The sequence below is a fragment of the Carettochelys insculpta genome, chromosome 2 (assembly GCF_033958435.1).
Source record: "Carettochelys insculpta isolate YL-2023 chromosome 2, ASM3395843v1, whole genome shotgun sequence".
In the NCBI taxonomy this organism is placed as follows: domain Eukaryota; kingdom Metazoa; phylum Chordata; order Testudines; family Carettochelyidae; genus Carettochelys; species Carettochelys insculpta.
Genome location: NC_134138.1, coordinates 275,542,727 through 275,568,318, shown reverse-complemented (window position 1 = coordinate 275,568,318; position 25,592 = coordinate 275,542,727). Strand labels below are relative to the sequence as shown.

The following is a 25,592-nucleotide window of genomic DNA, read 5'->3' as shown; positions in this document are numbered from 1 at the left end:
CTTGTATGACACACCACACAGGCTGTGTCTACATGACACACAAATCTTAAAATGGGGAACGCCAAAAATCTAATTACAAACAAGGGATTTCAAAACAGCGTGGCCACACACACGAAGCAGACAGCCGTTCCTATCTGCTATTTTGAGAGAGCGCGTCCACACAGCAATGCAATCCCTATGGAAAGAACAAGCCAGGAAACACCACACAGGGGGTCACATGGCTATCAAGCCCTTCTGGGTCCCACAACCATCAGCTCCCTTAAAGGGCCCCTCCCAAACACACCCACCCTGCCACACAGAGCACTTCAGAGCAGCAAACAGCACTTTGGAGAACATGCTCTGGCAAAGTCACTGCACATGGAGCACCAGCAGCTGCCCAAGGCTGACACCTCCACTGACACTGGGGCCCCAATGGCTATGGTCATCCTGGCCATGGTGGAAGCCCTGCAGCCCCCAAACACCCACCCACCGAGGTCCAGTAGGCTCTGGCCATAGGGCAACCGCCACACCCCAATCCCCACGCCCTACAGTGCCTCTGGAGCCATCCCAACAGTGGAGACTGGTGGGGGAGGCAGGTACTGGGCCAGTGGGACATGGAAAGGTGGCTCCAGAACTGCTGAATGTTGAGGCAGACATTCACAGAGCTGTGCCTGGGGCTCACACAGGCCCTGCAGCATGTGGCCCATGCTTCTGGTTGAGAAACACACGGGATCACGTTGTGGATGCTGGCCACCCCGGGTAGCCACTGTTTGGTGGGACACCAACTCGGGGTGGGCAAGGTCACTGTTGGAACCGTCCATCTGGAGCTAAGATAGGCCAGGGCCTCACACCCACCATGGAAAAGGGGGAGTGGGTACCTGGGTGGGGGAGCCCTGCAGGGGTAGTGGTGGGCGGGGGCAGGGCATGGAGGGCCACAAGGCTCCCTGCCGCACAGGCTCACGTGTCACGTATTGCAGGGTACAGCTAAGACAGTTAGCAAGAGGATGAAATTAGGAAAAGGAGCATATAAAAATCAATATCTGAAAACTTCCGATATTATGGATGGCAGAATGGTCTCCCAAAAGAAATGGGGGAAGGAACCACTTTTGGAACATTTAAAGGTAGACTGAAAGAAATGCCATAAAAATATACATTAGAGGAATAAACCTATGTTAGATGGGACATTGACTAGATTATCCGATTACCCTTTTAATCTCTAACCTCCAAATTGATTGTTCAGATACATAGGGATAGATTTTCACTGGCCAATCTTGCAGCACTGTTTCTGTTTGTACAAGCATTCAGGAGGACCCACTTGTAGATGTACTCTGCGTTACAATTACCAGAAGATCACCGCATTGATGATCGATCTTCCAGGGCTTGATTTAGCACACCTAGCGAGGCCACGCTAAAATCGAACCATAAGGATTCCATCATTCCTGGTACTCCTTGTAAGGGGAAGTCGATGGAAGTCCCCGTTGACCTCCCACTGTGGGGATGGGTGGACAAATCCATTTCCGATAATTCAACTCCTGCTATGCAATTCATGCAATTTTTCACCATATGGTAGACGTGGCCTGAAGCACACACATGGAGAAAATACCTACCCATATCTCTGGAACTGGTAGTCGAATGTTAGCTCTGAACCCGATGGAACTAATTTAGTGGTGAAAAAGCCAACTCGTAGCTGTCCATTCACAGTCCACTAGAGCAGGAAAAAAATGTGACAACACTGGTTATTACAATATCCAGGTTTGACTGCACTTTTTCTTAAGCTAAGGAACTCTGGCAAGTAAGATTGCTAATCCTCCAGGAGGCAGAAGTCACCCTTGAAGGATCTTAAAATCCCAAAACTCAAATGTCTGCATTAGCCATTTTCCAAGGTACAAATTTGTTTTTGAATAGCAGTGATTGAATAATAGATGCGCAAAGGTCAATGCAAACGGATTTGCTACAGAGTCTCTTAAGACTCAGAAACAAAAAACTGAAAACAAAGCAGCAGTAGGTTTTTCCTTCAAAGCTCACCTTTTGTGTTTCACAGTTTGGTTCACAGCTGTGGTTCATGAAACGGGAGCAGTTTCCTTTCTGGGTTGCATCTATTATCTGAAAGAAACGATAATTATAGCAAAAAGCACTCCTTTTCTCTCCTCTGTACCACACTGGAAGAAAAAGCAAGTTTACATACGCAGCAAGGTGAAGGTGAAAACTTCAATAAGAATTTTAATAATCCTTTCCTAGTTCACGCATCAGCCTTAACAGCTTTGGAGAAAACAACCACTATTCTGGGTCAGATCCAAGGTCCTTCTAGCCCAGTAACCTGTCTTCTGACAGTGGCCAGTGCCACATGCCCCAGAGAGAATGAACAGAACAGGTAACCATCCCCAGTCAGTCATTTCTAACTTCTGACAAACAGGGACACCATCCCTATGCATGTTGGCTAATAACCACTGAAGTACTTAATCACCTAGTTCTTTTTTGAATCTTGTTATAGTCTTGACCTTCAAAGCACCTTCTGGCAAAGAGTTCTACAGGCTGACTGTGTTGTATAAAGAAATACTTTCCTTTTTTTGTTTTAAACGTGCTGCCTATTAATTTCAATAAGTGTCCTCTAGTTCTTGTATTATGAGAAAAAGTAATGACATTTCCTCCACACCTGTCGTAATTTCATGTACTTCTAACATATCTCCCCTTGGTGGTCCCTTTTCCAAGCTGAAAACTCCGTCTTATTAATCTCTCCTGATATCAAAAATGTTCCATACCCCTAATAATTTTTGTTGCCCTTTTCTGAACTTTTCTCAATTCTAAGATATCAGTTTTGAGATGGGGTGACCATATCTGTTAGACGTGGGCACACCATAGATTTATACACAGTCACTATCATACTTCCTGTCTCATCTATCTTTTTGTAAATGATTACCAACATTCTATTCTTTTTTGGCCACTGCATACTGAGTGGGTATTTTCAGAGCTATCCACAATGACTAAGATCTCTTTCTGGAGCAGCAATGTGCTAATTTAGTTGCTGTCATTTTATATATACAGTTGGCATTTTTTCCAACATGCATTACTTTGCCTTTAGCAACACAAAATTTCATTTGCCATTTTGTTGCCCATGCACCTAGTTTCGAGAGATCCTTTTGAGAGCTCTTCACAGTTTGCCCGGGACTTAACTATCTTGAGTAGTTTTGTACCATCTGCAAATTTTGCCATCTCACTATTTATCCCCCCCTTTCAAGAACATTTATGAATAAGTTGAATAGTACTGGTCCCAGTACAGACCCTTTGGGGACACCACTATTTGCCTCTCTTCATTCTGAAAATGGACCATTTATTCCTATGCTTTGTTTCCTATCCACACCTGTATAAAAAGGTTTAATATTAAAAACTGTTCATGAGAAAGCAAGCCACTCTTTGATTTACATTGTTATCTATAGTATTAACAAGAGAGCACACAGCATATTTCTCCCAAGTCAGTGGGCATTATTTTTTAAATCTTGAAAATTACTTCTCACCCACTCCACCCCCACCAATATATAAAACATTTTTGTTGCATGAATCACATTTCAATGCAAAGAATGTCTCATGGACCACCTTACCCTCTCCTTCATAAATGGGCAGGACTATTTTAGTACACCTCTCCCCCTGCAAAACTGCTCACATGGAAGAGATAAACAATTAATGTATAGTTATATGCATGGCCCCCTCAGAGCCATAGGGGCTGTGAATCTTGCTTAGGCTTGTAACTATTTCAGATCCATGCAGTTAGGTACTTAACTCCAATACCAATTTACAGAAGGCAGCTAATGAACTATTGGTATATCAATATCCTAAATTAGCCAGTAGCAGCTTCGTACAGCTCAAGTCAGTTGCAAGAGTTCAAATGAAATAAAGGAATTCAAGACTTGAGACAAAAATTACTATTTGTGCATGACATTCAAGTTGAGTCAACACTGTTTCTACCTATAGCTGTACATACATACACACAGTGCACAATAATCCCTCTTGCAAGAATATACACATTGCAACTCACCTCATCGTTTTTCAGTGCCATGAAGTAGTAGTGAATGTTCTTGTTTCGGGCATACTCTTTCACTCGGGCTTTGAACTCTTTGTGATCCAGCACTTCTCCACAGTATTCCAATACAAAAGTATTACTGCAAGGTCCCAGAAAGAAAAGCAACATTATCTTCTTAGGAGAGACCATAGTAAATATCCAGGATGAAAGCTATTATTGTTGACAAAAAGCTCACTGAATAGGAGAACTACACTCTGTTACAGCTGTCACTGTGGCTTCAATTTTTGTACTGAAACTAATAGTTTTAAGTGCTGTATGCTTAGAGCAATTATATCACTGCTATTTACAGAGTGATGTGCGAAGCACTTCATACAGAAATACAAGCTTCTTGCTAAGTAGAGCCCACCATGTAAATGCATTATATTTTACTGAGGAAGTTCTCGGACGTGAACAATATAAGAAGTTTTAGCAGAATGTGTATGGTCAGATTTGGAAAAAAATAAAAACACGAAAAGCTGTCTGTGATGGCCTTATTTGCACCTGCTGATCTCATCATTATCATAGCTTTGTACATGTGAGAGGAGTTCATTAGGATTACTCTTAATATTCAATGTATAAGCTAGCCGTAGCTTTGAAAAGCTGATTTATCTGTTGTGGACTTTCTGTGCAGAGGTCGCCAGCTTAAGAAGTTGCTTTAAATAAGCAGCTCTGTTTTCACTATCTTTAAAGAGCTGCTGTGCTTCATTTGTGAAGGACTGCTTCACATTAAAATAATTCTCCATCTTCCTTGTGCAAAAGCTTATATAACTGACAAGACAGCAGTAATTCTAGCTGCTATAAGACGAAATGTGTCCTCTTGTAACAACCTAACAAAGTACTAAAAACTCTAGGACAGTAGAATATTGCTGCATAGCAAAACACAAGACAGCTGTCTAAACCTTCCCAGTCACATGCACTTCAGACAAAGCACACTTACGGCCTCTCTTTTGTGGTCTTTGAAACAAACTTCAGAGCCTGATGCAATTGGGTATGAACAACCAAGTCTGCAAAACCTTTTGTACTTGCACGAGAAAAATGTTGTTATCTACCGTACGCTATCTAGCGAAACACTTGAATTTTCCTTTTTTGGATTCTGGAAGGATATGAAACATTTAGGGAGGGAAAAATTATGCTGTCTAAACCAAAATAAGCAGTATGGAAAAACTGACATATTTAAGGAACAGAATTTACTTTTAAGGCCATCACAACTTACTTTCCCCACTTCGCCACTTTGGTCTCCAAGTCTCTTGATCGGTCTATGCTAGAGAGTTTGGTCAACAGAAGGGGCCTTCTGTTGACAAACTCAGAGAGCGTCTGCATACATAAAGCTTTGTCAGAGTCTCCACAGAACTCTGCATTTGCCTCAAGTGTTATTCCTCAAATTTTTGAGGGATAACACTCTGCTGACAGAAAGTGCACTGTAGACATTTCTGCCAACAGGAGGGCTTCCAGTTGCCAGGCAGCCTTGTTTCCAGAGCTGCCATTCTGCTGTCACCAGAGGGCAGTGCAGTCTGGTAGTTCTCCGTCGACAGAACAAGTTGGGTGTAGCAGCAATCTGCAATCAGAAGTCTGTCGAGATTTCTCTCGACAGTAATTTCTGTTGATAGATGCTTCTAGTTTAGATAGTCTCCCTGTCTCCTTTCTTCCACCAGCTATGCCTGCCCATTTCGCCTGCTCCCCCTTCAAGTATCCTTTGCAACTTCTCCCAAACTGCATCTTGTGCATGGTACACCTGCCCCGTACTAGTCTATACAGACACTATCCTGTCCTCCCTTTAATGCCCCCCCAACAGCTCCTTTCTACCATGCTTCTGGGAAACGGCCAACTTGGAGGTGGGCAGAGACCAATGGGGACTTCTCAGATACATCTTAAGAAAACGTAACTGACCTGCAACCACTTGCACGCATAGCTCACTTCCATAAAAGCATATTCCTCCCATTACTCTTCCTCTTGTCTTCCTTTTGAGTATCAGTTTTACGCTCAACAAGCTCTTCGGGGCAGGGACGTTAACTCTATACAGTATCTAACACATACGAATTGTGGGGAGGCCGGTCCTGAGGGCACTGTTATAATAGGTGTGTATTACACTAGTCCCTAGAGGCCCTGACAGGAACGAAAGCCCTTTTGCATTGGACACTGTAGAAACACGTGAACCCGTAGCCCTGACCTCAAAAGAGCTTCAAACCTAGAGAAGTAATAAGGTGTGCAGAGGGATGCAGGCCAATATATCTGTTTAGAACTTATTGTTCTCACAAATATATGAAGCGGGTCCAAGCAATAACTCCATCTTGCCATCGTTAAATAGCTGATTTCTCAAAATCTTTACAACATTGAGAAACGAAGGATGTAATAGAAATATGCCCTCACAAATCAGTGAGGGAGAAGTCAGATGTCTCTCATGTAACTGGCCTCAGCCCCAAAGATGGTGGTGCAGTCATGGGAAGTTAAAGGGAATAGAGAGGATTTAAGTGGACAGCTCTGGAGTTCAGTTTTGGCCACCTTACGTTTAAATGTCAAAACAGGGATTAACTAGAGGGAAGTCAAGAGGAGAAAGCCAGATCCGTGAATCATCGGTGTGAAAATGGTAGTTAAAAGAATGTGAGCAGATGGGATTACTCAGGGATAGGCTGAAAAGGGAAAGAGGGGAGAGAAACAAGGACTGATTCCTGTGGCAATGAGCTTAGAGGTGAAGGAGAGGTGAGTAGTTGGGCCGAAGGTTGTTTCGGATAGGGGAAATTCGGCTGGCTGACTGTTGGTGAGGAAACTCGGAAAATGCAGCAACTTATTTTCCACTTGCAGAGAAATTACTTAAATTAAAAAGGTCATATGAAGAGAAAAGCCTTACGATGGGAGATCTTTGGCTGCTCTCAGCCCCCAGCCTTTTTTCTCTGTCAGGATCACTTCAACATCTGCATGCTGTTTCCTCTGGAATCGCCTGTTGGAACAGTAGTCCCCATTTGGGCACCTGGAAGAACTAAGAGGAAACAGTACAATCAGCTACCAGGGGGTTGGCAGTGACAACAGACGCAGCTTGGCAAACAGACATGAACCAATCAGTAATAAATTCAGTGCAAAATCCACGAACATGTTTCACTATAAGAAAGTGTTTCCACCTGCTAATCAATGTTCAGTTTTGAACAGTTTATATTTAGACAAAGATATTTTTGGAACTGCAATGTTGCTGTGATTAAAACACTCTGGCCTCTTTCCTATATATTTTATATGGCTTCTTCTTGGAAAACTGTCTCCTTTTCTGCCTCTAGAGGTTGGGCTGATCAGAGGCCCAGAGTCTTAGATACTCCAGGTTGAACCTCTCTAATCTGGAACTCTCTCATCTGGCAACATCTGTAATCTGGCATGATTTTAGTTAGCCAGATGACCACTTATCATGGGTATGATCATTTCCCATGGTCCTATAAAGTTTGTTTACAGCCACCAGTCTGGCTCTCAGTGTTCTGTGCTGTTATTTAGCTGTACTTTATCCCTAAATGTCTTCCAAGGGCTCAGTAAGCCGTGGAAGTGTTGGCAATGCTGCTAGACAACACTGACCTCCGATGGTCCAGCAAATTCTCTCGTCTGGCACAGGTCAGGTCCCAAGGCTGCCAGATGAGAGGTACAACCTGTACAGGGTCAATATCATTCACCCCTCTTCTTCCATCTTACACAGTAACAATCATTATGTCTCCACCTATCAAGGCAAATCTGATTGCCTGTCAGCATCAATGCAGTTCCTTTTGCCCAATTCTTTGGTCACTGCCATCTAAAAACATGGAGCAACAGTGGTCTCAGTCCTCCTGTTTCTTTCTTCTCTGCTTGAGGACACAAGACAAAGGGAAGTAAAGGCCTGACAGGAGCCCAGAGATAAGGAAGAGGTGGGCAAAAGAGGGGAAAACTGAAAAACAAAGCAGCTGCATGGAAAGCTATGCCTCTCCCAGTCCTGGGTTGCAGTGCACTGAGCCTTCTAAGCAGTCATTTCAGCGCTTCTGTGATAGACTGAGCTGACTATGAGACTACTATATTTATTCACAAGCCCTACGTTTGAATTTAAATTCTAATCCGCAAAAGAGAAAGGGCCACATATGAACAGGTCACTGCACACAGTAACACAAAGACAACTTGGTGCCTGGCGATACTCAGTGCTGGGGGAGAGCACAGCCGTGACATCTCACCAAACAGGACTTACCATTCAATCATCAGCAGGCGATTTAGACAATCTTCACCACACGCTACCTCCCCTTGAGCTCTCTCTTCTTTGGAAAGAGGAGGGCATTCACACTGCATTCGCTTGATATCACGGTGGGATTTGTTCTTCTTCCTGTGGGGAGAGCAAGTCAGCATTACAACATTCCCACATCGACAAAAATCACTTCATATAAAATTAAACTCATGATCCTTATCATCCACTACTGGATTAAAACTGATTTACTGTTTAAAAATCACTGTTCAGCTATTCAGCTGATATCACAAGAGACGTAAGAGCACGCAGGAACATTATATTTTGGTGAATTTATGACCAGATGTGATCTCACTCAGAAAAGACTGCCAAAGATATTAATGAAATTTATGTATTTTCTACCTCTTTCTAAGGCACATAATCCTATTTTAATTTCATTGCAGCTACCCATTGGCTAATGGCAAAATTCACTTTTTTTTTTTTCCAGTGCAAGGAAAGAGTAAATTTTAAAAAGGAATAAATCTCAAAAATCTTTATAGAAATTAGCCTGAGCTAGACTGGCACAAATGACAGGAGGAGACCATTCCAAAATTGTCAAATTTATGGAGAAGTGGTATAGAGAAGTTTTCAGAATTAGTATACCTATATTTCAGGGGAGTATATCTGTGTTTCAGCGAGAAAAAACGATTTCTGCCTCAGGTTCACGCTGTCCTTCAACAGCCTAGAGAACCAGTGAGTAATGCTGAGAATCAAATTTGTGTTTCTGGCAGCACAGTACAAAATACACAGCTTGTAGGTGCTAATGATAAATGGTTTCATAAGAGAGGCTTTGGTTGGGGGGGGGGGGGGGGGGCGGGCCCTAAAAGGAGAAGACTGACAGAACTTATCTAAGATAGTCAAACCTATGAAGAGCATGACTAAGTCCCACTTAACTATCTCATCTAATTCTGAGAACAAGGAATCACTCAAATAAAATGAGCATTAAGTTTAAAAGATGTACTATTTCACACATCATACACTAAACCTGCTAAGTTATATACCATAGCTAGATTTAAAAGAGGCAAAAGTATTAATGTTTACATATAAAATAAATTGATTATAAATCTAATCTCATTCAAAGTTTAAGTGCATTGCCACAAGCGACACAATAGTACTTTTATATCCACTCCTTCACAGCACCAGACAACTGTCTAGGTACATTTCTGAGATGTGAAGTTTGTTGTACTCTGAATTTATAGTTCAGTTGCCAGATCCAGCAAAATAAATCAAATATTCGTACGCAACAGCAAATGAAGTAGTCTGCAGTTACTTGTTACCTTGTAAAATTTCAGATTAATTCTCGGAGTGTTAACATGATACCCAACACGTTTTTATTTACACATGGTTACATACATAACCAGAGCATTTAAAACCCCCACTGATGGTACAGAACCGTCTCTTCCTGCAGTCAAGATATTCATCCTCCTGTCTTGAGAAAGAAGTTTGTTGTCTGGGTCCAGGGGCAAATGTATATGTCAAGCCCCGAAGTGAAGCTGATATATGCTCCAGGCTCTCGTGCACTTACATGACGTTCAGATGAATGGGGTATAACAAAAAATGAACGCCATTCTTACAAAACTGGCATGGGTAGACGGATCTCTATGACAATAAATGCTAACTAGTATGGACAAAAGCAACCTCAAATGAATCCATGACTTTCAATCTCCAGTTTACTGGGCCACTGAATGGCAAAGACAACTCGTTTTTAGTATAGTGTGTGAAAATTCATAGAATCAAAATTCTAGAACTGGAAGGCACCTTGGCAGCTCTCTGAACTCATGGAGCCAAGCACCATCTAAATCCCTGACAGCTGTTTGTCTAACCTGTTTTTAAAGGATGCCAATTCCTCACACACTCCCTATGCAATTTATTCCAATTCCTAACCACCTTGACCATTAGGAAGCTTTTCCTAATGTCTAACAAAAACTTCCCACACTGCAATTTAAACCCATCACTTCTTGTCTTATCGATGGTAAGGACATAAAACCAGCATAGCCAATTAATATTGGCAATAGCTAACTTCCTCTAGTCCCTTATGACTTCTCCTCCTCCATTTGGCTACATTTTGCTCTGAGATTTTTTTGGGTTGCCAATGAATCTATGATTCAACGATCCTTGTCCTTCTCTCTCCATACCCCTCATGGCTAATCTGTCCTCAGAAAAGCTTTCTTAGGCAGTGGAAATGTGATATTCTCTCTCTCTCTCTCTCTCTCACTCTATTATTCCTCAGACAACAGCTGATTGTGATGTCTTTCTAAACGGCCAATGATAAAGTGAAATGCAAACCATTAGAAGCAAACGAGAAATAAATGAGTTACCTTTCTGTTAAATACACATTTTCCTCAATAAGGTCAAAGTAACAGGGCATTTTTCCTTGCTTGGCACACTCCTTCCAGCGTTGTGGGTCTCTGAAGTCTTCCATGATGCACAATGGGCGAACCACTGCTGAACCTTGAGGCAAGGACTCTGACTGTTCTCCCTCTTCCTCCATTTTTACTTTCTTTCTCTCTCTTGGGTCTCCATCACTCTCAGAGTCACTCTCTAATTCTTGCCTTCGTTTCTTTGGTGGGCCTCGCTCTTTCACATCATTTTTCCCCAAAATCTTTGCCTGCTCCTTTTTCTCATTTACAACTGTTGGTTCTTTCACTGAATTACTGCTTATCTCATGTGCCTGCACTGAGCCCTTTTCTTTGTCAGCGAGAGTGTGAAATTTACTCAAATGGATAGGAAAGGGAGCTTTGCGATCATCGTCCCAGTTGTCACCCTGTTCGTACTCTTCGTGGTCCTCTGTTAGGGAATCTGGTACCTGCCCTTGTATTCGTTCATAATTAATTCCAGAGAGCCTGCTACTTGACCTTGAATCCCAGTAGCCATTGCCTTGCCAGTAATTCTGTGAGCCAGTATATGATCCTGAACCCTGCTGACAAACATAACCCAAATACATTCCATAGCTACTGTCAGGCTGTTGATATGTGCTACTGGGTTTCTCTGGTTGAGAGAAGTCCCACCCCAAGCCACCCAAGTCTTCTGCTGAGTGAAAACCATCCAGTTTAGAGAAATCTCCTGTGCAAGACAGATTGCTGAACCCAGCCTTTCCCTGCCTACTGTCTGGTTTGGAAGAATTTGTCTGGTGCCTAGATTTATTTTCAACGTTTTCAAAGCTCTCAGAAAAACAAAATGGCTGCTCATCCTGCTGTCTGCCAACTGGCCTAGCTATGGATGTGAATTCTTTCAATATTATTCTTTCATCTGGCTTTGGCTTCCCATTAGAATTTGATGTTAGATCTGTCTGACTTGTACTATCAACTCCATCGCTCTGAGGCTGAGAAATATCAGGCTGGAGATCTTCAGTTTCCTTTCGACTGAGCTCAGTAGATGTTGCTGGACTCTTGTCCCTCCCCCTAGAAGGGGAACACTTATTCTCAACATGTGGACCATTTTTATTTGCTGTGTTCTCTGATCTTTCTTCATAGTATGGCTTGCTGGACTCTGGTCTATCGTCATCCCAATGATCAGAGAAACGTGTATTACCTTGGCTGCTCCGAGATGAGCAAGGACTACTTTCTTCCATACTTAGAGTAGAATTCTTTGGAACTACCACAACTGACTGAAGACGGTTCCTTGGAACACTGTCATCAGAATCAGAATCCTCTGTCTCACTTTCTTCACTGTCCTGCTCACTCTCACTTTCTGCTGTATCAGAATAATCGTCATCATGAGCAGACATTAATTCAGAAGTATTACCGCTACTGTCACAAGTGGCAGCTTGAGCTGCAGCTTCTGTTTCTTCTGCAGTTACAATTACATCACAAGAGGGAAACAAAGCTTCTGAAAAAGCAGAAACTACCAGTGACTCGTTTTCTTCATCCTTTTCAACTGAGACTTCCACAGCTGAATTCTTAAAATCATCAGCTCTGGTTCTTTCAGTTAAGATTGTGGAACTTTCCTCAGGTGGTTCCTCTTTTTCTAGGCGTTTTACTGGTACTTCTAAATAATACGAATGCTCATTTTTAAAGGACTGTTTTCCTTTTTCTAAATCAGGACCAATATGATAGGCATCTGATTCAATTACTACCTCTGTTTCAGACTGTTGCAAGCCTTCTTCACTACTATTCTGCATGGCTCTATCCAATTTGGAAGCATGCTTTTCCTCTTGTTGTGTGATAATTTCATTATCCAATTTGATTTCTATGGAGCATTCTTCTTGAGAATAATCTCTGCTTGAGCTATCTACTGTTAAGCTCAACTCATGAGAAGGACTAAAATCATATAGCTCATCTTCACATGCAGACTTTGCTGAATTTTCATTCTCCATGTTTTCATAAGCACATGTAACTGTTTGTGGCTCTACATGAATGTCCACCATTAAAGTTTCTTGAGTAACTTTTATATCTGTGGGCTCAACTTCAATTTCAACTTCCGAATGATACAAAGAAGGACTAGTATCATCTGAAATGTAGCAAAAGTCTGAATCTTTGGTTCTATTACAAGCTGCTAGACCATCCAATTTTTTAACTAACATTTCAGAATGATCTATATTCTTAACAGGAGAAGATACAACTTCATATTGCTCTGAAGGAAATGGAGCATCTCTTTCTTTAAACAAACTGCTGAACTCAGACTTTCTATGGGAATCGTCCAAACCTCGTTCTTTAGATTTATATACACTTTGAAATCCATTAGATGACAATTCATAAAATTTATTACTTTTGATCAGTGGTGACACCTCTGATCTACCTAGACTATCATCAGAAGACATTGCAACATCCTCTGTTTTGGAGGCACAGAAAGTTGCTAAGTTCTCAGTCCTACTTTCTGGGGATCCATTTATATTCAATTCCATGGGACAATAAGTTCTTAATTGATCACGTTTTACCTTTATTAAATTTTCTGGTTCTTTAATACTGTCATGGCAATCATTTCCTATCAATTCAGACTTCAAATTAGGAGAACCATCTTTTGACTCATCTAGCTTTTTAAAACTAGGTGAATCATTTAATTGACTGAATGGAGAAACTGTCTTTTCCCTCTCAATCTTTTTTATAATAGTCATTCTTAACTCATTGCTTGTTAGACAAGAGGCCTCTAAATCTAAAGAATTAGACTGCTGTTTGATTTCTTCGACCGATTCTGTACAACAGAAAGAACTTTTAGTCTTATCAGACTTTGGCGCAGAAGTCTTTGGAGGGGTGTACTTATAACGGGAAGAGTTCACATTACTGTCAGGTTTAGAATGGGATGTCCCCCTTCGATATCCCAGCTCACTGAGGGGAGAGCACCTTTTTGATACATCACTTTCTGAAGTTCTTTTTGATTCTCTATCCGATTTTGAAGACTTTCCTCTCCTCTCTGTTTCAGTGTAAGATGACTCTGTTTTGCTGTCCCGTTCTGATTTAAAGTACGAAGAAGTTCTAGAATCCCTGTAGGAGGAGGAGGAGGAATGAGATGATGTACGCCTCGAGTCACTAGACCTGGAATGGGTCCTTCTATATTCGTCATCTGAATCAGAACTCTCTCTTATCCTATTATCTGCGTAAGAACGAGAATACCTTGTCCTCTCTCTATAAGGGGAGCTTCTATGGTATCTTCGATCAGATTCATAATAATGAGAGCGTTCTGATCTTGAATAGGATGAGCTGGTTCTAGAACCTCTGTCAGACCTAGAACGAGAATGAGACCTGCTCCGTCTTCTCTCTCTGTCTGACCTTGAACGGGAGGACATATACCTAGAGTCTCTCTCTGTTTTTGAGTAGCTAAAATATTTTTCTTCTCTGTCCAATTTAGATCGTGAGGAAGATTTCACTGAATCTTCACTTTTGAGAGAGGTTGAGCTCTTTCTTAGATCTCTTTCCTTTTCTATGCTTGTGGATATTTTTAATTCATGTGATCTCTGACTTGAAGAAGTCCTTATAGAATCTTCATCCGATTCAGAACCCAGGAACGTAGCATCAGATTGAGAGAATTTTCTTTTGGAACCTTGCTTTTTAGAACATACAGAAACACCTTTTGAGCTGTCAGAAATGTCTTCCTCCTTCCCAATATGGGAATCTTCCTGCTGGGGGGTTATTTCCCTCTTCTCAGACACATTTTGAGTTATATGTTCTTCAGAACTATTAGATGCAGGATCATGTTTAATGTCCAATTCTAAAGTTTCGTTCACTCCTGCATTTGATGGCTGCTTTGAAGTTTCCACTTCTGAGATGACAGGTAGCAGCAGAGGAGGTGCTGCTGTCACTGATACTGCTATGGGTGGTTGGGGCAAAGCTACTGCTGTTAGCAATGGGGCTGGTGGAAATGTCTGAGAGAGAGCTGGAGGTGGTGTCAATGACAATTCTGCTGCTACCCCTTCTGTTGGTGCTACAGCTGCTAATGTTAGCGGTGGTGCTACAGCAGCTGGCACTGGCTTTGCTGTTACACTAAGTAGATGCTTCTTAAAATGGATCTTCCCCAGCTCCACCTTAGGTTTTGGTGGTGACGATTCTTCAGCTGAACCAGAGGTATCCCCAAGGTCCAATTTAATTTTGGGGGAGAAGTCAGTTGGATGAGCTGCAGCTGGAGAGTTCTGAGTTTCATTTTGTTTTTCGTTCCCAAGAGCAGTCAGAAATCTGTTCTGCAAGGTTTTCTTTGTTAAACTAAAGCTGAAAGACACCTTCTGTCTTCCTTGTTCCTCAAGGTTAACCTTTGTTTTGGTGCCTTTTGGCAAAAAGCGGCTAGAAGCAACACCTTTGAATGCTGGGCCTTTGACAAAACCAGCTTTCTGCACATTTTCTGTCTTGCCCTGCAATAAAATAAAAAATAAGCATTTAAAGGAATATCACCTCTGCATACAGCAGCAAACAATAATCCTTTTAACTGATGGTTTTTTTTTTTTTTTTAGGGATCATAAAAATAAGAGGATAAGCTTGGCTAAATCAGATATAATAAGCCACTCTGAAACCAGAACTGGTTCTCTCTTTTTATCTCTTTATAGAAACAATTGTGCAGCAATTTTGAAGTTTGTTCAAAGTGTCTTTTAGGACCAAGACAGGACCCATGAAAAAATGCAATCTATTTCTCTTGCAGGTGAAAGATTTAAAGTATTAAACTATTTCAACGCTAGCACAGCTCCTCCTTTTGACTTCAGAAAAACTGAATGGACCACTAACCATACTGGCTTGCCAAAATTATGTCCATTTGTTTTAACTTCCTAGAAGACTTTGTATTGGTAATGCAGTGATTTTTCAGAGTAAGTCAGATTGCAAGTGACATTTCTGACAAACTCACAAAAGTTAGTTTTTTTTCCAGCGAGTTTATACCATTCATGGTTAAATTCTAACAGAACCTCTAGAAGGCAGTCCATTCACTAACAAGTATCAGAGGGGTAGCCGTGTTAGTCTGGATCTGTAGCAGCAACGAAGGGTCCTGTGGCACCTTATAGACTAACAGAAAAGTTTAGAGCATGAGCTGGACCAGCATCTGAAGAAGTAAGTTAACTCACGAAAGCTCATGCTCTAAACTTTTCTGCATTCACTAACAATTAGTCATTCACACTATTGTCACCTCCTGGCCAAGCTACTATAATAGTGTATTTGGCTTTCACCCTGTGCAATAACTAACTTGTTGTTTTGGATAAAACCCAAATAAGGTGCTGGTGTTTCTTCACAAAATTCCCGTAATTTTCAGATGTAATTCCTTTGCAGTGACAACTTACAGAATTGCCTGAGATCTGGTTATTTGAGCGACTACCTCTGCTACCTCAGATGACATTGGGATGCTCTTGTGATAGAAGAGAAAAAGAATTCCCAGACTGGCAATTAAACTTTTCCAAAAGGGTAGAGGCCCTTTATGGGTATTCACTTTCCTTATCAGGCTATCAGCTACATTCAATGCATGAACCAAAGTGGGCTTAATCAATTTGGATTTTGGACATCCATTTTAAATCTTAGGGCTTATCTACCCACAAAAATTTATCACTTTAATTATACTGGTATACTAACAATACAATCCCCTAATGTAGATGCAACTACACTAGCATGAGGAGGGGCTTATGCCAATAAAGTTTATGCTCATAAATCCAAATTGGACATTGTACTGGCATAGTTATTTTATTAAAAAATTCCACCCTTAACCAAAATGGTTATAGCAGTACAAAATTATGACCAGTCCTTAATTCTTTAACTATTCCATGAACCCTATTCCAACCTTTGGAACAGAAATTGCTCCTTACACTCCTTTATGAATCATTTACGTTCTTTGTTGTTATTCAACTTTTGCGAATCAGGTCTAGTCACTAAGGCTAGAGGCACTTTAGTAAATAACTGACCTTTGCATGTCACCTGCTTTCTATGAAAACTGTCTATTGGTGTATAAAAATATAAAATATTCTCCATAATATTTTAACAAATACAGTAGGTCAAAATTAAACATAACCTGTACCGCCAGACACGACTAGTAATTTTGAATGCCCAACCTGAAGCATATATGAAGAGCGTTTATTTTCAGGAAAGGCAGAGCACATACTCAAATCTGAGCATTCAAAAATTAAGACCCAATGTGACAAGCGTACTATTGGAAAATTTAGGCCCATGTGCCTGTTTCCAGCTGTAAAATATAACATTAGAGCACATATGTCTCAAGATCATCTCTGGAAAGGATACTTTAAAAATTACTTTCATGTTACTTACAAACAAAAAAGGAACAGTGCATACCAATCTGAAGAAACAAATCTGCTAACATTTTTTGTATGTCTTTTTTTAAAGAGACTCTCTCTAGGCTTACAAATCAAATTTTCTCTGTAAAGCATGAAAGGTGAATTCAGCCCATAAATAATTTCAAACCACTATTTTCTTTTCTCAGTTCTGCCAAAGTTACAAAATGTCAGCTCCTGTTCTTTGAGAATTCCTAGGAAGTGAACTGCTAATGACATCACAATAACGCACCAAGACCAGAGTATAGCATTAGCCCACAAAAGGGTCAGCCAAACAGAGTTTTGTGACAAAACAAAGCAGCAGAAATGTAGCACTTTTAAGACTAACAAAGTGATTTATTCAGTGATGAGCTTTCATGGGACAGACCCACTTAATCTGATGAAGTGGGTCTGTCCCACGAAAGCTCATTATTGAATAAATCATTTTGTTAGTCTTTAAAGTGCTACATTTCTGCTGCTTTGTTTTCTTGGAACACAGACTAACACGGCTACTTCTCTGTTACTATTCAGAGTTTTGCGAGTCTGCTTATTTTTTAAAACACTACACATTGAATCCTTCAGAGTTATTTTTAAGTCACTTAATAGACGCATGAAACAAGATATTTTCGAAATTTTGCCCACAATGGTTGTATTTCATGTTGCATGGTATGTGTAGAACTTCTGGTTTCCTTGCCTGGAACTGCCTCCGTTACATTTCTGGTTACAGGTGTACTAGATATTTAGTTCATACGAGTAAAATTAAGGACAATATAAAACAGAAAATTTCTGAATTCTGCATGGACTACATATTCTGAGAATTTTATTTAATGAAACAACTTAAAAGTTATGGGTAGACCAAATCAAAACCTCAGAACAAAAGCTTCTGAACTTTGGGGTCAAGGGTTTGGAATCTTAACCCAGACCTGAACCTTGTGGTTTTCATCTATTTATACATAAAGTAAGGCGCTAGAATTATAAAATAAGAGAAGCAACATGGAAACTAGATCTTGTTCCTACAGTTTTTAAATAATGTATTTGGTATAAAGTCTGGATTTGATTGTCACAAGCTGGCTACTTCAGGAATCTTTATTTTCCTTCAGAAAATATACAAAAAGGTTAAATAATGTGAGAGCCACATTTAAAAAAAGATATAAAAAAGGAAAGTACAAATTCTGAGAGCCATATGTTAAACTCAATGTAGAAAATACTGAAAAACGGGGCTGGGGGCGGGGGGGGCGCGGCTAGGTCATCTTGCATTATTGTTGTTCAGCTTGTACTTACAAAATACACAGAGCAACATTCTGAGAGCAAATATGACAAAACATGTAGAAAACCAGTCTTCCTGGCTTATGTTGTGATGCTGATTGACTGTAGAAGCATAAAGAATGAATAAGAGCTTGTTTACATTCATCTGATTTAGTGGTTGGTACAAGAATAGGAACTGTGATTTAGGTATCCTCGCGTGTTCTCAACAGTGAAAACAATTCATGGTTGTAACACATTAAAAATTAGAAATATCACATTGGCCTTGGAATTCACACAATTGGTTTCAATTTGAAAAAAGATCCCATTCTTCATAACATGGTTAAAAGCACATCAGAGAGAAGAGTTTCTTGAATCTGAAATTCTTACAGAATCTTGTAATGCGGCTTGTAACACAAGCTTGGATTCAAAAACTAGTCAACATAATTAGAAAGTTACAGATTCAAAGCCTTCTTTTCTGTAAACCAGGGGTGGCCAATCTTTTGTCATCAGGGCCACGTGACAATTTTTTACATGTTCTAGGGGCCAAATACAAAAATACCCCAACCCTGCTCCCCCAAACTCTAGGTTTAACCCCTCTCAGCCCCAAATCTAGGATTATCCTATCTGAGATACGAGCTCTTTGCATTGCCACTGCTGCCCCACCCTCTGCTGCTGCTTCACCATGGCTCCCTCCAGCTCTCCTACTTGCTTCCCCCATCTGCAGCACAGACACCTCCCTGCTCTGCTGAAATAATGGAACTCAGTTTAATTGGTTTAACCACCAAATCCCTCCCACTATTCTGCCAGCCATTAAACCAATTAAATTGAGTTCCATTATTTCAGCACAGCAGGGCAAGGAGCCAGAGGAGGAGTCACGGTGGTGGCATCCAGAGCAACAAATGGCTACTTAAAGGACCACGTGCATCTCTGGAGCATAAGGTTGCTGACCCTGACACATGACTGGCTATCAAAATGGTACTGCTGCCAGCTTTGCCAGCCGGATGAAATTGCTCGGGGGGCCAGATGTTGGCCATCCCTACTGTAAACACTGGTATCCATGCAGATATTCACAAAAATAGTAACCAAGTATCTTTAGTGTATTTGCTAGGACATTACCGTAAGGCTGGAAGGACCATGGAATCATTCTTTTTTTTTTTTTAAAATTGGTCACGCTTAATACCTCTGATGTCAATACCGTCTGATCAGTTTCTCCTTATATTTGGGGTCTCAAATCAACTTTTTCCTCCCCCCAGACAGTAATACAGAACAAACAACTAACATTTTAAGAACAACAAGAAGTCTTGTGGCACCTTACAGGCTAACAAACATTTTGGAGCATAAGCTTTCGTGGGCAAAGCCCCGCTTCATCAGATACACTCACATCTGATGAAGCAGGTCTTTGCCCACAAAAGCTTATGCTCCAAAATATCTGTTAGTCTATAAGGTGCCACAAGACTTCTTGTTGTTCTCAAAGCTACAGACTAACACGGCTACCTCTCTGATACTTGTTAACATTTTAAGGTTTCCGCATTGCTCTCCTAAATCAGGAGTTAGCACCCTGTGGCTCCAGAGCTGCATGCAGCTCTTCAAGGAGAAACTTGTGCCTCCACGCACCACCGCCACGGACTCCTCTTGTGGCTCCAGAGGCTGCTGCCTCTTAAACAAAAAAAAAAACACCACACACAACACACCACACACTAAATTCAGTTGCCCACCGTTAAACCAACTGAATTTAGTTTTTTGTTTAAGTAGCGGCAACACCCTCCAGAGCCGCTGAGCGGTCAGACACAGAAGAGAAAGTCGACAAGGCAGGGAGCTGCCCCACGTGGGGGAAGTCTAATCTGGCAGGAGAGCTGGGCAAAGGGGCTTCCGAGCCTGCCCTGCTGGAGCCATGCAGCTGCGCCGAGAAAGAGAAGATGGTGGCTGCAGAGGAGCTGCACGCAGTGAGGTGAGTTAATTATGGGGGTGGTTGGTGGGTGAGGGTGGGCTCAGAGGGGTTAAGCCTGGGGATATGGAGGCACAGGTTTGGGGCCAAGGATGGTTAAGCCTGGGGATGGGGGGCAGGTTTGTGGGCTTGGGGGTAAAGCTTGGAGCTGAGACAGGTAAATCCTGGACATAAAAGGTGACAACTTTCTAACTGGCACAAATCATTGTGTATGTGATGTTCTTAAAATAGGGGTGGAAAAAAAGTAGTTCGGTATTATTTATTAAGGACCGGCTCATACTGCAGCTCTTGAAATATTGATTTTGTAACTGAATTTGAAAAAATGGCTCTTGCTCTTTTGGTTGCAGATCCCCGTCCTAAAATTATGTCCAAGAAAGAGAAAAAGTTAATTATGATACACTCACCTCATTTTCTTCTTCTCTATTGCAAGCCAGCCAAGAAAGCATGCAAAAGAAAACACAAAGTGTAAATACCTTGAAGCAAGAGATCTAGAAATAGTTTTGAAATAAAGGGGGATGGGGAGACCTATGAGCCAGCTTCTGAAACCTATTCTCACATTGAGTAGCATTTTACTCCCCAAAAAGTCCCACTGTAACGAATTAGTCTACTCGCTGAGTGACAGTGCAACAGTCTGTCCCTTTGAGCACTAAACTTTAACACGCAGCCAATCACATACGCCAAACTACCCCTAAAAAAAAAGAAGAGGCAATGCATCTGTTTTTAAAAAGGCAATCATTTCCCATAGATTCTGCAATCAAGGACACCGTTTTGATAACACTTGTTAAAACCAAGCTGAGTTGATGCCTTTTTTCTGATGCTTTAAGAATTAATGAACTCCCTGCTTCAATGGCTGTGTCTGCACTTGCATTCCTCATTCAAAAGAGGGAAATCAAAAATGTAAATGAGGCACAGATTTACATATTGTGCTTCATTTGCATAATCTTTTTGGAAGAGATTCTTTTGAAAGAAAATACAACAGTGTAGACTGGGCTCTTTTGAAAATAAACCCCATATTCAAGAGAACCCTTCTTCCTATTTTGATCCGAAAAGAGATTATGCAAATGAAGCACAAGCTAGGTAAATCAATGCCTCATTTGCATTTTCGACTTACCTCGTTCGAAAGAGGAATGCAAGTGTAGACAGTCAATGAGTAAGACTGAATGATGAAGTGCTTCTGGCTTCCAACTACAGAATCATGAAAAATAAACCTCAGAATTTTTTGGTAATTTTTTTCTTCTAGTAAGATGACTTAATACTATGAAAAGATCACAGCATCTGTTCTCTCTCAGACAGTTTCCTCACCATCAATAATTTTTTTTTTTTTATGGCTGCTATTATTTTCCAGGAAAACAGAGAGAAAACACCACTATTTTATATTATGGACTCCAATACTTAAATTCTATGAGACACTTCAAAACCGCAAAGATAAGTACTTTAAACTTAAGGTGTCAAGCACTAAATGATTTCAAGTATTAAACTAAATTTTCACTACGCTTATAGCAGCATTTAGAACCAAGATTCTTCGCATACATATGCTACACAAAAAAATAGCTATTTCTCCTTGGAGAAGGAAAGATGAAGATTTCTATTACCATTTATTTTAAATATTTGGACGATGGTCAAATACTGCTTTGATGGGGCCATATAAATACCATATGAATAGATATAAAAGCTCAAGTAGTTTTATCAGCAGAGGTTATATTGTTGAAGTTCAGCTTTACATATAAAATTACTCATTAACCTTCATCCATCACATCCTGCCTCAGTCAATTGCTATTTAAAAAAAAAAAAGTAGCACTTTACAGACTAACAAAAAAATTTATTAGGTGAACTTTCATGGGAAAAGACCCACTCCTTCAGACGATAGCCATACGAAAACAGACTCAATATTTAAGGCACAAATAACCAAAAATAGGAATCGAGGTTGACAAAAATCAGAAAAAAAAAAAATTATCAAAGGTGAGCAAATCAGAGAGTAGAGGGGCAGCGGGGGGGAAGAGGGGAGGTCAAGAATTAGATTAAGCCAAGTATGCAAAAGAGCCCCTATAATGACCCGGAAAATTCACATCCCAATTCAAACCACGTGTTCACGTGTCGAATTTGAATATAAACAGTTCAGCAGCCTCTTTCCAAAATAGTGTGAAAATTCCTCTTCAGTAAGATGCAAAAACTCTTAAATCATTAACAGAACGGCCCACTCCATTAAAATGCTGGCTGACCGGTTTGAGGAAGAGGAATTTTCACACTACTTTGGAAAGAGAGGCTGCTGAACTCTCTTTTATATTCAAATTCAACACGTGAACACATGGTTTGAACCGGGATGCGAATTTTCCAAGTCATTATAGGGGCTCTTTTGCATACTTGGCTTAATCTAATCTAATTCTTGATTCCCCACCTCCTCGCCTCTGATTTGCTCACCTTGATATTTTTTTTCTGATTTGTCAACCTTGAGTACTATTTTTGGCTCTCTATGCCTTAAATACTGCATCTGTTCTGGTATGGCGATGGTCTGAAGTGGGTCTGTCCCACGAAAGCTCACCTAAGAAATTATTTTGTTAGTTTTTAAAGTGCTACTTGACTGCTTTTTTGTTTTGATAGCATATAGACTAGCACAGCTTTCTCTCTGTTGCTATTTAAAAGTTTTCTGAACATTCTGGCCTTTACACTTATACATTCACACACATCCCTTTATATGTATGTCTTATAAACAAAAAAGAGAAGTTACTCACCTGTGTAGTAACAATGGTTCTTCGAGATGTGTCCCCGTGGGTGCTCCACAGTAGGTGTCGGGCTCGCCCCGGCGCCGCAGCTCGGAAAATGTTCAGCAGTCTCAGTCGGGTCGCGCATGCGCCGATGAGCGTCGGCTCTTCGCACGCTTACGGTCACGTGTGCGATCCGGTCCCTGCCAGTTCCTGATCAGCCGCTCCGGACACCCTTGAAAACACACAAAACAGAGCTCTGAAGTGGGGAGGAACGGGTGGGTAGTGGAGCACCCACGGGGACAGATCTCGAAGAACCATCGTTACTACACAGGTGAGTAACTTCTCTTTCTTCTTCGAGTGGTCCCCGTGGGTGCTCCACAGTAGGTGACTACCCAGCAGTAACCCCCCCGCACCCGAAAAAGGAGGTGGGTACCCAATTTATGCGCAGCTTGCCCGTGAAAGGACTGCTGTCGACAGGCGTGTATCCTCATCAAGCATCCTGTGCATGGCGTAGTGCTTGGCGAAGATGTCATAGGAAGACCACGTCGCCGCTCTGCAGATATCTCTCAGCGCGATGCCTTTGAAGAAGGCCATTGATGCCGCCATCGCCCTCGTAGAGTGGGCTCTTGGTGGAACTGGCAGAGGAGTCTTGCGACTCTCGTAACACAGTCTTATGCAAGACACAATGTGATTTGAAATCCTCTGCGAAGATAGCACTTCTCCTTTTGACCTGGATGCAATGGACACCAGGAGTCTGTCCGTTTTCCGGAAAGGTTTAGTTCTATTGATGTAGAAGGCCAGTGCCCTTCTTACGTCAAGTAAGTGCAACTGTGCCTCTTCATTTGAGTTGCGAGGCTTAGGATAGAACGAGGGCAGCACTATTGGTTCGTTGATCTGAAAATCTGAAGAGACCTTCGGAACGAAGGCTAGGTGTAATCGTAAGACCACCGCTTCTTTTGAGAAGATCGTGCAGGGTGGTGTGGACATTATGGCCGCGAGCTCACTCACTCTGCGAGCTGACGTGATTGCCAGGAGGAAAGCCGTTTTAATGGTAAGTAGTCGGAGGGGGACCGTAGTCAATGGTTCCAAGGGCGGTCCCGAGAGGATATGTAGAACTAGGTCTACACTGCATGACGGCGGTATGGGTTTCCGCGGGGAGTACAGGTTCACCAACCCCTTTAGGAAACGCAAGAAAACAGGATGGGCAAATGTGGTTGATCCATCCTCTTCATGCCGAAATGCTGATATAGCTGCCAGATGCACCTTTATATAGGAGGATAGCGAAAGTCCGTTTTGTTTGAGTTGTAGCAAATAATCCAGAATCGCAGGTATGGTGGCATCCTGGGGTATTAGTTGCCTGGAGGAACACCATTCAGAAAAACGCGACCATTTGTGCTGATAAGTCTTTCTGGTGGAAGTTCTCCAACTATATTCAAGGACTTGTTGTACTCCCTCTGAGCATGTAGTCTCTAAAGGCGCTTAGCCATGGATTAGCCATGCTTGTAGCCGAAGTCTCTTCGGGTGCGGGTGCAGTATTGACCCCCAAGCCTGAGAGAGAATGTCCGGTACTGTTGATAGGGGAAATGGCTGATGTTGAGCCATGCGCAAGAGCAATGGGAACCACTGTTGTCAGTCCCAGGTTGGGACTGTGAGTATCATGCGTGCTTTCTCCCTTCTGGTCTTCTCCAAGACCTTGTGTATAAATTGTCATGGGAGGGAACGCATAAAGTAGAGGGCCCTTCCATGGGATCATGAAGGCGTCCCCCAAAGACCTGTGTCCCATGCCCGCTCTGGAGCGGTACTGGGGACATTTCTTGTTTTCTCGGGTGGCGAACAAATCGATTTGGGGAACACTTGGTGGAGTAGGTCTGGACAGATCTGCCACTCGTGAGTGGGCGCAAAGTGTCTGCTGAGTTGGTCCGCCTTGACGTTGTGGACCCCCGGTACGTATGAAGCCTTTAGGGTTATATTGTTGGCGATGCACCAGTTCCAGAGCCGGACCACCTCCGCGCAAAGCGTACAAGACCTGGCTCCCCCCTAACGGTTTATATAAAACATGGTGGTGGTGTTGTCGGTATTCACGCCGACTATTTTTCCACGCAGATAATTGTGAAAATGCCTGCACGCATTGAACACTGCCCTGAGCTCTAATATGTTTATGTGCAGTGTCTTCTACGCGGGGGACCATAATCCTTGAGTGGTTTTGTTGTCCATGTGAGCCCCCCACATCCCATATGGGAGGCATCTGTTGTAACGAACACCGTAATTTGCGGTTGGCAGAAGGGCACCCCTGTTAGGAGATTCTTGGGCTTTCCCCACCATGTTAGCGAGCTTCGTGCCTCTGTTGTAAGTGACACCCTCTTGTGGGCGGTGTGGATTGAGGGTTTGTATACGGTTGCCAACCAATGCTGCAATCCTCGCATATGCAGCCTGGCATTTTGCACCACAAACGTGGTGGTTGCCATATGCCCCAACAGTTGTAAGCACGTGAGAACTGAAACAGTGGGGCTGTACATTAGTAGTTGTACGAGAGATTCGATGGCACGAAAAACGAGCCTCGGGTAAATACACCCTTGACGTGACTGAGTCTATCGGAGCCCCTATAAACTCTATATTTTGCGTGGGGTCGGTCTTTGATTTTGAGAAATTGATGATGAGGCCCAGTGAGGTAAATGTGTTTGTGGTGATGTGTATCATCCGTAATACCTCCTCCCAGGAAGTTCCCTTTAGCAGGCAATCGTCCAGGTATGGGAAAATGAAAACTCCCTGTCTGTGTAGGTATGCTGACA

The 25,592-nt window shown here is 41.9% G+C and overlaps 1 protein-coding gene across 3 annotated transcripts in view; it reads right to left on the bottom strand.

Moving 5' to 3' along the window:
* Nucleotides 1-25,592, bottom strand: part of SETD2 (SET domain containing 2, histone lysine methyltransferase) — a 169,561-nt gene that overhangs the window by 102,021 nt on the left and 41,948 nt on the right. For all 3 annotated transcript variants that reach the window (XR_012644108.1, XM_074985253.1, XM_074985254.1), the window contains exons 2-8: nucleotides 20,506-20,521; nucleotides 10,565-15,024; nucleotides 8,217-8,348; nucleotides 6,879-7,007; nucleotides 4,010-4,133; nucleotides 2,005-2,082; nucleotides 1,587-1,684 (exon numbers count right to left, since the gene is read on the bottom strand). Coding sequence is in view for 2 of the 3 variants with exons in the window: in XM_074985253.1 (XP_074841354.1) it covers nucleotides 1,587-1,684; nucleotides 2,005-2,082; nucleotides 4,010-4,133; nucleotides 6,879-7,007; nucleotides 8,217-8,348; nucleotides 10,565-15,024; nucleotides 20,506-20,521 (5,037 nt within the window). In the remaining variant the exon portion in view is untranslated. The remainder of the gene's footprint in view (nucleotides 1-1,586; nucleotides 1,685-2,004; nucleotides 2,083-4,009; nucleotides 4,134-6,878; nucleotides 7,008-8,216; nucleotides 8,349-10,564; nucleotides 15,025-20,505; nucleotides 20,522-25,592) is intronic.